The 15895-nt window shown below is 34.4% G+C and overlaps 1 protein-coding gene across 2 annotated transcripts; it reads right to left on the bottom strand.

The window, feature by feature from the left end:
• Positions 1-715: 715 nt before the first annotated feature.
• Positions 716-14167, bottom strand: LOC125667754 (sin3 histone deacetylase corepressor complex component SDS3-like). 2 transcript variants are annotated; one of them, XM_048901406.2, is made up of 10 exons: positions 14031-14167; positions 12410-12424; positions 8986-9052; positions 7397-7544; positions 7167-7226; positions 5873-5969; positions 5265-5375; positions 4186-4357; positions 2249-2333; positions 716-1023 (listed from the first exon to the last, which is right to left on the bottom strand). In XM_048901406.2, exons 1-10 carry the CDS (start codon positions 14152-14154, stop codon positions 934-936), a joined length of 969 nt encoding a protein of 322 aa, XP_048757363.1. In that variant the 5' UTR covers positions 14155-14167; the 3' UTR covers positions 716-933. The 2 variants fall into 2 exon arrangements, with proteins under 2 accessions (XP_048757363.1, XP_048757371.1); XM_048901414.2 differs by lacking the exon at positions 12410-12424.
• Between the last annotated feature and the right edge of the window lie 1728 nt (positions 14168-15895).

Here is a 15895-nt window from a genome sequence, read left to right as displayed (position 1 = left end):
TTTTTTTTTCAAACCCCCCCACTTCCCCCTATCCATGCATATTCCTATGTATAAGTTTGAAGTCCTATTGTGGCCCAATGCAGGCTGGGAGTTGTGCTTTTTTCCAATAAAATAGAATTTATACTATTGAGGAATCTTTGATGGATACTATGACAAATATCGGCCATGTAGTTCTTGAGAAATATTCTTTCTTCTTTCTTCCCATGTAAAACTTTAAACCACTATTTTTGCCCAAGAAGTCATGGATTGTACAATATAAAAAGATACATGCATACAAATTACACGTGTACTTCTTGAGATCATGATTTTAAATTATTTTCCCAGTATTCCCTAAGTCAAACTAAATGAAAACCCCTACTTTAACCTCATCCTGGCTACAAAGGTTATATTTGAGTGAACTTGAATTTATAGTACATGAGGATGTTTGCACACATGACTTCAGATTCATTAGTTCTAGAGAAGAAATTATCTTTACAAAAACCCACCCTACTGACACTAATTTGTAATTATCTCTCCTATAATGGGGCATTTGAACAAATTTGAGTCCTTTTTAAAAAAAAAAATAATTTTAACATAAGGATAATATTTGCCCGTTTGGTTGAATTGACCCGGTAATTCTTTATAAGTCATTATAAGTGAATTGTTTATCCATGCCAAACACTGACAAACACAACAATAGGTCACAAATGTGACCTAAAAACCACTAAACAAAATATTAATCAACAAAACATTTTTAATACTCTCAGAGCAATAAATTTTATGTAGACTGTTAAAACATCATACAATATGTACATTGATTAATGGCAGTGATCAATTCTCCCTCCAAAATTGCCTCGGCCCTCAAGACAGGGAATGGTTTCCATCCCCTAACTCTGGTGACAACCTTTCTTAGTAAGAAACATCAGCAAATGTATGAAAACCAACCGGCACTTTTCACCTCCTTCTCAAATATATCTGTCCTTTTTCTAACTGTCCAACTGAAATTCTCATTTTACAATTGTCTGGAATTTTTCGAATCCAAATCTGTCAAAATAAATCGGTATAACTGTAAATACAACAACACAGTAAAACACATTTTCTTTCTTTCTTCACTTCCCAACTAAAACCATGTTGTCCAAAGAAAAATATCAGTTAGGTTTCCCTCCAATTAGCAAGCATGTTAATGATTCAAAATTATTTGAAAATGTGACATTTCAGAGATTAGAGTATTGTAAAAGAAGGACATAGAAGAATGTGGCAAATTTCACTATTGACTTTTCAGTCCACCTAATATGTATAAACTTTTAACAAAAGTTAAAGGGGTAGACTAATGAACAGACATGCAACATCAGCACATGGGGACACAGACTAGCGGCCTATAGGCTTCATCATATCCAGGGAGTCCTGGTGTGAATCAAGTTAATTATTCCCTACGTGAGTATGCTTACATATTCATTTGACACATTGTACCCTTGTGGTTGTTGAGAAGAATATTTTTTTCAGAGAATATTCCTACATGTAAATTCTGAATCCCTCTTATAGTCCCAACTTAAAAAACAATGGGCCATGGTGTTAAAAATCATCTACTCTGCATGACAATGCTTGCAAATTAATTTGAAATCCTGCATCCATGTGGCTATTGGGAAATTTCTTTACAGAATTTACTACATAATCCTATGAAAAACTTCGAACCCCTCTTATGGTTTGAAGAAATCAACTTCATTATCTAAGGAAGTTTTCATGATTCAGGGGCCCAGTTGCACGAAGATGAGTTAAGTTTAACTGACAGTTATAAAACATCTAGTTAATGCTATATAGATATAAATGTAAGAGTTAATGGGAAGTTAACTGTCTGTTAAAGTTAACTAACCGTCATGCAACTGGGTCCAGAAGAATATTTCTTAATCCCCCCAACCCATTTTCATTAGTTCTGAATTTCTCACCTTCATTCTAATAAAACTGAATCCCCTTTGTCCAAGAATGTTTTGTTACAAGTTGGTTAAATTGGCCCAGTGATTCTCAAGAAGTCGAAAATGTTTAAAGATGACAGACAGTCAACAGTCAAACTTTGATCAGACCAATATGTACCAAAAACTTATTTCCAATATATATAAATTTCAGTTATCAAGACATATATAATTATCATTGTGTTTGCAGTAGGCCCTTCCTTTGCATATATCTATAAATGTTTGTTCTGCAGTAGGCCCTTCCTTTGCATATATCTATAAATGTTTTGTTCATCGTGCACATCATCTCTTCTTGCCCTTACCTCTTGCGTGCCTACTGCTGTAATCACCCCAGTGAACTTTCCCATATCTTTTGACTCAACAAATACTGGTTGATTCCGATGAAACCTAACAATGAAAAACAAGAAACATCAAATACATACAAGCCAGCATGCTAAATCATGTAACTGAAAAACAAGAGGTCCATGCGACACACAACTCTTACCTAAACAATTGCATTTTCCCCATGTAAAATATGAAATTAAACTAGGGCTCCACTCTGGCCATGAGTGGCACGATGTGAACAAACTTAAATATATGCTATAGGAGGAAGCTTGCATAGTGACAAAGTGTTCTCTTGTGATTCATAAGAGGAAGATACACGTATTTTAAAAGAATTTTCTTACACAATTTGGACAGCTTAAATCTACACAACATGAGAATGTCTGCATATCAATTTGACAAAATGTACTCTTCTGATGAAGGTTTTCAAAGAATTTGTCTACATTTATTCTTGCATACAAGTTTGGACCTGCGAGTCATTCATGATGTGAACAAACTTGAATTTAAACTACATTCCCCTGACCCCCCTGTGTCAGTGTGAAAAATTATCTTTTTTAATCTTTGTGGTTCATGAGAAGATATCAAAAGATTTTTGGATACAATTCAAAGTAAATGTTGAACGCTGAGGGTTTTGAACAAACTTGAATTTTCATTATATAAGTTTGGCCCCTCTGGTTCAGTGGTCTTCATCAGAATCTTTTTAAATCTTAACTAGGCCTTCATTTAAACAAATATATATCCCCAAGACTAGAGATTCAAGGGGGCCAAGTTTGAATCCCAGTCTGATCCGTTGCATTTTCTCTCTTGCGGTAACAATAATATAGTATGTCTAATTTAACGGCTGGGAATTCCGACAAAAATAAAATGGTAACAATAATATAGTATGTCTAATTTAACGGCTGGGAATTCCGACAAAAATAAAACAGTAACAATAATGTAGTATGTCTAATTTAACGGCTGGGAATTCCGACAAAAATAAAACGGTAACAATATAGTTTATTATACTTTCATGTAAAATACTCGAACCTGATTGGTCGAGAAGCATTTGAAAAAACATATTGTTACCCTCTGAGAACAAAAAACACGCGCCCCAGGGTGATAGTATCTAGCAACGGGTAACAGTACTTGACAACGGGTGATATTATAAAAAATTATCACATGCGTCAAATTTATGCGCGTACGGTTCGCCGTAGATTGCTAGACGACGTCGTTTGAGCGTTTGTAATAAACGCCAGTACCCGCATCGAAATACGAAATATCGCATGACAGTGATTGATCAAATGTCAACAGACGTAAGTTTTTCTGCTTTCCAGTTTACATAACATTCAGTATAATAAAACAAATATTGCATGTAGTTGAGGGTAACATTGAAATTTTCACCCCTCGAGAAACCATTGTCAACCTCGGCTACGCCTCGGTTGATAATGGTTTTCTCGGGGTGAAAATTTTCAATGTTACCCTCAACTACATGCAATATTTATATAATGTCTAATTTAACGGCTGGGAATTCCGACAAAAATAAAACAGTAACAATAATGTAGTATGTCTAATTTAACGGCTGGAAATTCTGACAAAAATTAAAGCAAAACGTAAACATGGAAAATAAATTTTTATTTTTGAAAATACATGAGGGTATGAACTGCAACGCTACATGTCAGTATACTTTTCATTAAGTGCAAATGCACTTCACTACGTAGGTAAGCCAGTGTAAAGCATCACAGTTCATACCCTCACATTTTCAAAATTGAAATTTATTTCTTAAACGAAGCCAGTATACACTGTATTCATTTACAAACAGATCACAGAAACAAAACCCATGACATCCAGGGACACCTCTGTGATCCACACTAACAATAAGCCTAGATTTACCATGTGGATCCAGGCACATGGAATTATTTTTACAATACTAAATACTAACCATCTCTTATCATAATATAACCTCCCATCATCAATTTTGGCTTCAGCTATAATGGGTTCTAGGGGTGATGGATGAGGGGTGACTTTTTTGCTGACTGGCTTCCCGCTGACCTTGTTAATGATGCGCAAGTCCTCCATTATGTCTACATCGTCCAGATAGAGATTTAACTGAGGTCAGATTGTTAAGGTTAACAATGGGGAGAACATGACATGCAACTGAACTAATACTAAAGCACTGACTTATCTATACGTTCCATTTGTTATTTCCAATCAACATAAATTTATATTGCAGGTATTTACTTTACAACAGATATTTGAAGCAATGCTAAAGATAAAACTGTTATGTCACAAGTACGCTGTCTGCTTTTATCCACATGTCTTCCATAATACAGGAATAAACAAGTTGTCATTTAAATAATGAAATGTTTTCTTTGGTTTGTTAAATGGGAGATGAAGGTCTCAAACATTGCAGTGGGTTATGCAATTTTTTTCTGCAATGTTTGTGACATTCGTCTCCCTTTGATAAAGCAAAGAAAGACATTTTATTATTTTATTATTCATACATGTATCTATATTTTTCTTTATCTTTTTTTCAATATACATGTATATATTTTCAGGTATGTATAACAGATATCATTGATATATAAGTCATATAAACATCACAGCTAAAAATCACCTGACCTCAACTCATCTCCATATTTGGTAATGATTTCCATATTTGAACAATGGTATTAAAAGGGAAATAGTCCAAAGAAGGCCAAACTCTAAACTCATAAAGTAAACCATCATATGATATAAGTAAGCATTATTTATAAAGTTATGGTACTAAATTCAAATAAAACATAAAAAATAATCCAGGAAACATATTTTCCAACAATGCAGCGAAATACGTCGCAGAGTGTGTGGAATGTGTATATATTAACTCGCGGACAGACCCCACCTAATATCCGGACCTAACTGAACTGAAATAACATGCTTCTTCATGGCTGCAAATGAAAATCAATGAATTTCTATAGAAATTGAGCACAAAACAAAGAGTGAATGTAAATATATTTGTCTGACAGTACAATAAAAGGATATCAGGTGTTTGCTTCCTTCTTTTCTCTGGTAGAGGCATTGGGTCATTGGGTCTCCTGCGTAGCTTCCTTGTGGTGACTGGTTTGATTTCCATCGAGTCGGATAACAGGAATCCTTAATAAAAGAAAAGTATCCTATTGACAACAGCAAGATCCTTGCATTAAGCTCCAGCTTCATTTGACTCTGTATAGTCAGCTAAACCTAAACCTCTGATATAACATTCAGAGTTTCCAAAATCGAAGTCCAAAAGTTTTGACCACCGAAAATACATCCGGATCAGTAAAGAGTGATAGTACATTTCATTTTGTGATTGGTAAAATACATGTAATTATATATATAAAATGACCATTATGTACAAAAAAAAGTAGGGGCACCAGAAAAATTACTTGGTTCTGAGATTGAAAGAATCACCATTTCAGAAAGAAATCTAGAAGAGTCTTATTGATAAATAAATCATGGACTATGCATATTCAGGCATTTGAGTTTGAATAAAAATATCAAATACAGTAACTGTAACATTGAAGTCAAGCAGTAGAAAATGGAGGATCTGTATTTCACTCAGATTCCGCCAAAGAATTTACATTCCATCTTGTAGTGTAAGTTTACTTCACCTCCTGTAAGGTCCATGGAATTTCTTTCATTTTCAATATTTCTCTTTTTCTCTTCCAACTCCACAATGAGATTCTCTTTAAGTTCTATTTTCTTTTCCTGAAACACACAGTTTATCTATGGCTCTAAGATTAAATAGCAACATTTTAATATCCCATATACACTACAGGTGCAAAACAGAGAGTTGTTAAATAAAATGAAATGGAAAATATGTCATCTGTATTTAAATATTAATAAAGGATGACTAAAATGTAATATAAACATGGCTTATGACCGTGGCTTTTATTTTTTCTCCCTTAAATGCCTCAGAAGTTGTCTTCTATCTAGACCAATCCTAATGGGACTACTATCCCTGCATGACTCATCCAAAAAGATGCATACACAAAATACAGCATATTTAATGCCACTTTCATGCAAACTTCTACATTACAATCTCTGCATCAAATGTTTATGAACTAAACTATGATCAAATGACCATGACCTAGGCTAAATAACCATGTTCAAATGTCAAGCCACACCATCTAACCATAAGCAACCTTTGTGTCAAGTATGAGCTTCCACATATCTCTCCATAAGAAATTTAGGACCCAGACACAATTAGTGGGATGGTAAGACAGACAGATAGACATTAGACAGACAACATGACTCCTAAATACCCTACAAAAATCAACAAGACTGATCATGTAAAATACCCTCCAAAAATCAGCTAGACGGATCATGTAAAGTTTCAATGGTAAAGCTCAAACAGTGATTAAGATATTGCGAAGAAAAGTGAAATGTTGATGCCCAACTTCACTTTCATCGCAACTTGACTTATAAACTACTAGCTCGATAACCCTGGCAACCAGATTTGTTGTCGGGCTAGTAGAGCTGCTCCACAGAATTTAAATAAATCATATACTTCATATTCAGCCTGACTAAAGCCAGCCCCTACTATTTCACTACACCAGTACTAACACCGTGAACAAGGAATGGCTGGCTTTAGTCTGCCTGTTTTATACCGGACTGATGATGAATAATTGCTTTTGGACTAGTCCTTTGAACTAATTGTTGTGAAGATATGTTGTCTACCTTATGAAGTGTTTCCCATTAGTATCTTCTACAAAGGCATGGAACATAAATGCATTCGGTGTTATACAATCTTTTATCCTCTTCTTCCCCCTTTTACATTTACTCAAAGAATCACAGAAACGAAACCTTTCATACTAGGCTGCCATAGAAATAATATAATTCATTTCATTTTGAAACAACCAAGCCCTTTGCACCACTTATATAGATAGATGCATAATTTCATACCTCAAAATCTTTGACGGATGCCTTCTTTTCCTTTATATATTCCCTTTCTACCACATCAAGCTGAAAGCAAAAAATGATCCAATGAAATTAAGAAGCCTCACAAACTTGTGTACACAATATATTACACTTCATGTTTTCTTTACAGAATCGTTTCAGTACCCGATGAAGTTTTGACCAACAAATAAGCATAAATTAAGAAGCTAAAACATGCACACTTTTACAAATTTTACCTCAAATTCTCGCCAGATTTCATTGATACGAATTCGTTCTTTATACTGCTGGTCGATTTTTTTCCTTTTTTTGATATATTCAGGAAGGGTGCCCTCTTCTAACTGTGTCAGCTGTTTCTTTAAATGGGCCAATTTGTCTTGATACATTCTGTAAGCAAATCAAGTAGGATTTAACATATATCAATACAAGTACTTAATAGGAAAGTTGCATTGAGTAACATAGCATTAAATATAAGGCTAATCATTGGAAGTGTGAAGAAGCTCCAAGGGCCAGTTATTCAGATTGGTGTTGGCCATCGGCAAATGGCCGATAAATATTCAAAATGGCTAACTAAAATTCACCAGAAAGGCCAAGATGGCCGATGAAATTTTTGTTTTTCGGTCAGTATGGCTGATTAATTTTTAGTGACTGCCGGCCACGGGAATATAACCACTATCCGTCTTGGTTCGTCATAATAAATACATGTACTCAATCAATCGTTTGTAAAGATGATTTTGATTGGTTTTCAAAAAACTTCCATCCAATCAAAATTACTTTGAGAAAAAAAAAAAGATAAACTGATATCCCTGTTGATCTCGCTTTTCTTGTTTGTGCATAGCACCAATCCGCGGGGAACAAGTTTAAGGGGGAAAATGGCTCTGAAGAAAAGAGCCTGGTTTGATGAAGGGCAACAAACCCTATTAAACATCAGATTTTCCAGTTGAGATAGTTCATTGCTTCGTTATTGGGAGGTCGTGAGATTAAGCCCACTCGTGCCATGGCTGCGTCAAACTTAAGACGTATAGTATACATAGGTAGTGATTGCTCCTTCAACAAATGCTCAGCATTTACTAGATTTAGAAGTGAGAATCGTGAGTCTTTCAGATATTTCCTTAAAAACAGAGGTCCCCAGGTCGCAACAGGCATTGGCATGTTAAAAAATCCTCACTGTTATGGTCCTGAACGCTAAGCATAGGTCTAGCAACAGGCATTGGCATGTTAAAAAATCCTCACTGCAATGGTCCTGAACGCTAAGCGTAGGTCTAGATTTGTGGTACTTCACCCATGTACAACTGGTGACGTCTCGGTATGAGTGAAAAATTATCAACGGGGCATGAAACAAACAAACAATCAAAAAAAATCAAATAACACCCAGCAACACAGGAAGGGACCGAGAAGAATTCCGAAAAAGTGAAAAGTCATGATAATTAAACTGAAGCATTGAGAAATAAAAAGTCAGTATCTAACTTTAAAGTTTTTGAATATTGCTTCATATATATTTAAGGCCTAAGTTTTCATGGATTAGGCCAAAATGGCCTATACTTTTTTGATCATTTAGGCCCTCTGTCCTATCAATTTGCATTCTAATCTGAATCACTGAGGGCCACATTGCTCACATGTTAACATTAAATCCCAGTCACATGACCCCTTCTTGGAACCCCCTTAAATACAAAGACCTTCATGTGAACAAATTTCAATCTACTCTACATGAAAATATATGTATTTAAATTTTAAAACTTGTACCAATATTTTCTCAGCACCCATACATATATCTCTGACCACATAAAAAAAGTGATTTTTTCCAACTGCTTAGACTGTCAGTACTTACTGTTCTTTGATTTCTGTGTACTCTGTTTCACGCTTAACCATGTCAGTTTCACTAGCATCTTCTGTGTCTACAATGTAATTTTCAGAGTTTTTAAAAGTTCTAGTAGTGAATTAATTAAATCAATTGAATCATGGTTAACATCTATTGTTACTGTTTCACTATAACTAAAATCTGTTACAAACAATCTCACTACATGCACAATGGTATAAGTATGTTATTTCTGTCATCAGTTCATTAATGTTAAGAATTCTGGACCGCAAGTACGACCACTATAAAATGGTAACTAAATCCCAAATACTGTGCAGATTGTATCTGATTAAATCACAACCAAATCAAGACAATTAATTTGTCAATGGCAATTCCAATCTGATTAAAATCCGATTCCGATCTTTGATCAGCTCCAACATAACAATATTGGTGTGGATCAAAGATAGGATTTTAATCAGATTGTGGCAATTCATGTTCACTAATAGTGCAATACTGATAAATTATGATTGTGTTAAAACAGTCTACAACCTGTTATTAAGTTATTTATCTGAATACTGTATTACTATTTGTTGAAAACCAATTTTTATATTGTTGAGCAAAATCAACAGAACAATAATGTACAGCTTTTATATACTTTGTTCTTTCAAAAAAGTTTAGCTGTTTTATACATTAAAGATCTCTGTATCTTAAACCAACACTAGCACCACTTCCAGTCCCAATCAAGCTTTTACCTACCTACATTGAGAACTAAATCAGATTTACGACTGATACAGGGTCACGGGTAAATGTCCTTCCCTTTGGTCATTGCAAATTTAACCCGCATTTTTGCAAAGTCAACAATTTCCCAGGTCAAAAGAGAATAAAATTTTCTAACACTAAAATATTTGTTGTTTTATTTCATTTGATTAATAGTCATAGTCTATTTACCTGATTGTCTCCCTTTAATGCTTAATTCTTGTGTAGATATTGCATGCGATTATGTTACACATTAGAGTCACAACTGATATCACAGTAATGTGAACACCATGTACGTTTGACCATGAACCAATTTCAAGTGTCTCTGACAGAGGCCAACATTAGACAGTATAATTAGTTATTTATGACCAATTTGTACTTGAAAACCAGTTAAAAATACACAATAGACAGTATTGGAAGACACAAGTTTTTAGTATTAGAATTAATAGAAATTTGCTTGGGACTAACTTAACGGTTTTTGCGATGGAATGAACAAAATTTTTAAGTACTCAAAATCTAGATTGGACAAATTATACTGTACTTTTAAGTCAAATTCTTCCTTTGCCATGGAATCTAAGAAGACATCTGCTTATACTTATCATGAGCGCTACAGAGTTCTTAAACCGACTCTTAAAGCTGACACCCATACAATGTATACAGACAGAACAGGACGGACTGAATCTGAGAAAGTGCTGACATCCATACAATGTATACAGCCAAGACAGGGCGGACTGAATCTGAGAAAGTGCTGACATCCATACAATGTATACAGTCAGGACAGGGCGGACTGAATCTGAGAAAGAGCTGACACCCATACAATGTATACAGACAGGACAGGGCGGACTGAATCTGAGAAAGTGCTGACATCCACACAATGTATACAGACAGGACAGGGCGGACTGAATCTGAGAAAGAGCTGACATCCACACAATGTATACAGACAGGACAGGGCAGACTGAATCTGAGAAATATCTGACATCCATACAATGTACATACAGTCAGGACAGGGCGGACTGAATCTGAGAAAGAGCTGACACCCATACAATGTATACAGACAGGACAGGGCGGACTGAATCTGAGAAAGAGCTGACATCCATACAATGTATACAGACAGGACAGGGCGGACTGAATCTGAGAACATGATGCGTAATATCAAGTGACCATGCTGGGATTTGAAATTGCACCTTTTGCTTGTCAATCATTAAACTGCTGAGCAATGTACTCCACACTTCATTATTGATATATATACTTATATAAAACAATGTGTTACAAACATGCTGCACAAGCAGGAGTCACAAAACAAACTTTAACAGTGTATTATTGGATTCTGAAATTTATAAAGCTGTCAAAAAAGTCATTCGTCACAGCCAAATATTCTGGAATTTATAAAACTGTCAAAAAATTCATTTGTCACAGCCAAATAACAATAGTAACAACAAATAGTATGTCATGTTATAGTCAGTACTGAACTAACAGCATTATTTCATAAAGAAAATCACATGCGACTTTATATCAGTCACGATTAACCTAGCTAACCCAAATTTTACTTACATTTATTGGATTAATTGAAAATTGCACAGTGCTTAAAAACAGCTCTACAACTATGAAAATTAAATCTGGGTTTCACCACAGTTAAATGTTTTTTGCACATATGCTCCCTAAATTGTGTCCAATATACATTGAACAGATCGAGTGCTTATAATAAAATTACACCAAAATTGAAAAATTTCAACATCAGAAATATTCCATGACATGACCATTGATCAGTGTTTCCATATATTTTATGATTGGTATTGAAAATCCTTATTCAGACTGGTGAGATTGCAATGTCATATTGATTCTCAGAGTGAAATACCACTACATGCTCAGATGCAGCAGAAGGACAAAACCAACAAATGAGCATGTCTCGACTATCATTGTACAAGAAACTGTCTTAGTAAAATAAAATTGAAATTACAACACAAACAAATGCAGCATGAATAGATTTTAAGATTACAACATGAGTAGAATGCAAGTCTTAGAATGAAAATAAATCAATACTAGTAGACATTACAAATTTTAAACAAGCATTGAGTATGGACAATATTAATTACAAGTAACCAACCATGATTTGATAGAATTTTAGTTATTAGTTATGGAGCTGTTGAAGCTCTGCAATTTTCAAGTACCCCAATATTTGTAATTAAATTTTGGTTTAGTTAGTTACATTACTTACACTAAAATAATTCACTAAATAAATTTATGCTTGTAATATAGTGTTTTTAGGTTAGTTGTGATTAACGTAACTTGGCATTTAATTTGATGTTATTATTAGGTAATATGGTAGCTCATGACTTTTTTCTGACAGTTTTGAAAATTCCAATAATTAAAATAATTCCAGAATCCAACAATACAATGTTCTTACATTTTTATGTATTCGCATGCACCAGAATAATGACATGAATGTTTAAATGATGGCATGAATGTTTAAATGAAAATATGCAAAGTGAAAGTAGACCTTGATCAGAGGGAGTTTCTGTTATACTATATAACTTCATCTAAAGTGAATACAATAAAATTATGACAATTTGACTATTCATGTGTTTCTAATGATATACCAGAGATAAAATATAATTCTTCATTACTATATAAAACAGTTGTCACTGATCATTAATCATGAATTGGAAAATTAATAAATTACACTGAGTCATCATTTACTTACTGAAGGAAGCCATTGCTACAATGATATCATTACAAGAAAGATAACTCCAATTCAAATATCACTAGGTACTTATAACATGCTGGTATCAGTTTACATAAACAATCATATTTACTATAGAAAATAAATTCTACACTGAAGGCCAGGTCCATAGCTTTAAGAACCCTGGATGACAATCACATTACAATCACGTATCTACACAAGCCAAAAAACCAATCATTAACAAATAACATCGACATTGTAACTGATAAAATATGTTATAAAAAAATCCAGCGACCACATCATAACTAACACACAATACATATTTTGAAATTTAGCACGTGAGTTGACATTAATCAAATATCAAAGTTTGTACAGCCCAGCTCAATTTTTTTCAAGCACTATTCCAACACTTCTAAGACCATTTTTCAAGCCCTTTTGGACAATACAAGATAGTATATGATAAATTATTTCTTTAGCTCATATAACCTCCTGTTCACAGTCTCCTCTCCCTAACATTTCAAGATCAACAGTTAAAAGAATAAAGTTAATTACTTTCCATTTTTAGATACAATGTCATAGAAAAATTGTCAAAACTCAATCCCGATAATTTCTTATATTTATCACCACCTCGCATGTTAGAATTAAGAGCAGCATCCCCTGTATTAACAATATTTATCATCCTGTCATGTTGCACACATACAGTGCTTAAATGCTTTGACCCAAGTTATGCTTAGATTCCCAAACTATGTTGTAAAACTATAACAATTCATTCTTACCACAGGTTCTGTAAAGATATGGAAAATTAAGTCACAAGAACGCTTTATACATATAAAAACACAGCATATTCAGGCATCTCTAGGCCACATTTATAAACATTTGTAATGTATGTGTAACAAGTAGAGAGAAGCAAAGGACCAGACCAAGATTTGAACCCAGGCCCCCTGAATCTCCACAGACTAGTCAGGTTCTCTACCAACTGAGCTATCTGGCCACCGTTTCTAGAACCAGTCTGACAGCTACACATATAAATGAAGTCATCATGATTTTCTTTACTTGTTTTAAAATTTTGTTTACATATGTGTAGTAAAACGTGATAAGAATTGAAGCACAATCTAAAAAAATCAAGCACTTCAAATGCAAATTTTAGCACTTCTTCATGTCACTGTGCTGTTGGACAGGGCGCATGGGCCAAAATTCAAGCAGTGTTCACTGTGTACGAAACCTGTTAATTCAAAACAGGCATGCAGATCCTGTATACTCAAAATCTACTATAAAGCAATATGGGCAAAATACAGAGAACAATATCAATTGATAAATAAATGAATTACTTCTCCGCCGTTAACAATAAACACTATGCAATTTGTTTGTGCTCTTCGATCAAGAGGAAATTCGAACACAAAACAAATCGCATCCTGAGAACATTGCTCACTATTTCCATTCAGGGTCAACAAAACGTTTCCAAAATATTGTTGTGGTTTTCATAAGCTTTATATATGAATGAATACAATAACAAACACATAAAAAACTCTGACAATTAAATACCTAAACAAGCTACAAACAAATGCTTGCTGCATGCTTGGCGCCAAGGCATATTCACAAACATACTGGAGGCAAATATTTGCTGTTTGAATTTTGTCTTTACCTTCATCGGTAAAATTTTCGAAATCTCGATCATCGTCTAAATCTAGGCTATCGATATCATCATAATCCGTGTCATTTATGTATCGAGGAGACGATGTGTAGCTCGACGCCATATTTGTTTTCATCGGATGTGGTGCATTAAGCGGTGCCCGGACGATTCGTTATCTCGTGTATTTGAAACCTTGAGTTGCAATCTCATTAAAATCAGATCCTCGATCCGCTCCTTTATTTCTTTTGATTTGTCGCTAGTAGCGACAAATCAAAAGAAATAAAGGAGCGGATCGAGGATCTGATTTTAATCAGATTGCTTGAGTTGAGACTATTTTTTTTTAATTATTATTATTAATGAGACATATATGAATTATGTCCATGAAAACATACAGGGATTGCAATATAACATCTTTTACCAATATATAAAAGACCAAGTATAAATTATGTCACGTTTGATTCACTTTTGCCTCACGTCAACAGACAATTAGGTCCACATCATATTCGTACAAAACTTTACTCTATTCCATTGAGGGTTTTACATACGTTATTTGAAGAAGCTATGGCTAGTCTATACTTGGATTTTTCAACACCTGAATATAGACTGAACTCTATGATTATGGATGTTGCCTACCACAGGCTCTATAAACCAGCACGGACCATGGATGATATTCCTTCCAAATCATGCCGTCAGTTCCTTAAGCTCAAATTTACAAACAAAGGAATATATGCCGTCAACATAAGCAACATTCTTCGTCATAAAAGGGTTCAGTCGTGTATTCCAACTTATTTCAAGTTCAAGTCTACACCCTGTATTTCCTACAGCTATACTTCTACTATTGCATCCAAACTTTGCAGTGCTTAGATATAGACCATCTTATACGTAATCCACCGACGATTGTTCTTCATTTTCTTTCAACTATAGTCCAGCTGGACATGTCATTACTGGTGATGTTGATATAGTTGAAAATGAGGACCTCAAATCACTTATTCTTAAAGGTCCTAAATACAGAGAACCTCGGTCTTTTAATTGGCGACAGAACTTCATCTCTATTATGAGTTCTGTCGAAGATTATCCAGACGATGGGCTAAATATGAAGAAGAAGAACTTGATACATTGTCAGAATGGGTTAAAAGCATAAGAGGGATATTAATCCCGCATTAGACACATGAAAACAAAAATACGTACCATCTATCCTTCTGTGTTTAGTAAACCAGAAGTGATAAAAGAATTAGATAGGTTACATGAGGAATATGTTTTGGTTCCAGCTGACAAAGCTTGTAACAACATTGTCTTTGTTTGTAAGGCTTATTATTACAACTGTATTTTAAACGAACTTGGCATTAATTCCACTTTTGGTAATCATACTTATACTCCAACTGCCCTTTCAAAAGACGAAATTCTTCAAAACCATGCTTCAGTTTTAGACACATTTAATATTCCAGTCAATGGGTCGAATGAATATGAGTTACTGTACCTATACTGGATTCCTAAACTACATAAGAATCCTTACAAACAAAGATACATTGCTGGATCCAGTAAGTGCTCTACCAAGCCCCTATCTTTGCTCCTCACGAAAATGTTAACAGCTGTGAAGGAGAAACTTCAAACTTACTGTGCGACTACATATGCCAGAAGTGGTGTTAATCAAATGTGGATTCTAAAAAATTCTAAAGAACTTTTAGTAAACTTGAAATCACATAATTTTTCCCAAATCAATAGCATTAAAACCTATGACTTTTCAACACTATACACGACCATTCCTCACGATAAATTAAAGACTAGACTTTTTGACATCATAGACAGTTGCTTCTTCAACAAAAACGGAAAACGGAAATATTCGTATCTAGTGATCAGTCATTCAAAAACTTACTTTG

The sequence above is a fragment of the Ostrea edulis genome, chromosome 1, assembly GCF_947568905.1.
Source record: "Ostrea edulis chromosome 1, xbOstEdul1.1, whole genome shotgun sequence".
Taxonomy (NCBI): Eukaryota; Metazoa; Mollusca; class Bivalvia; order Ostreida; family Ostreidae; genus Ostrea; species Ostrea edulis.
Note: the sequence above shows the minus strand (reverse complement) of the source record. Positions and strands in the feature narration are given on the sequence as shown.

What these genes read in the sequence shown, in the direction of transcription:
- LOC125667754 (XM_048901406.2), bottom strand. Translation starts at nt 14,154, where the DNA reads ATGAAAACAAATATGGCGTCGAGCTACACATCGTCTCCTCGATACATA. An exon ending in AAATCTGGCGAGAATTTGAG is followed by an intron (nt 7,227 to 7,396) that starts GTAAAATTTGTA and finishes TTTTGCTTTCAG; the next exon opens with CTTGATGTGGTAGAAAGGGA. An exon ending in TTCCATGGACCTTACAGGAG is followed by an intron (nt 5,376 to 5,872) that starts GTGAAGTAAACT and finishes TCTTTTATTAAG; the next exon opens with GATTCCTGTTATCCGACTCG.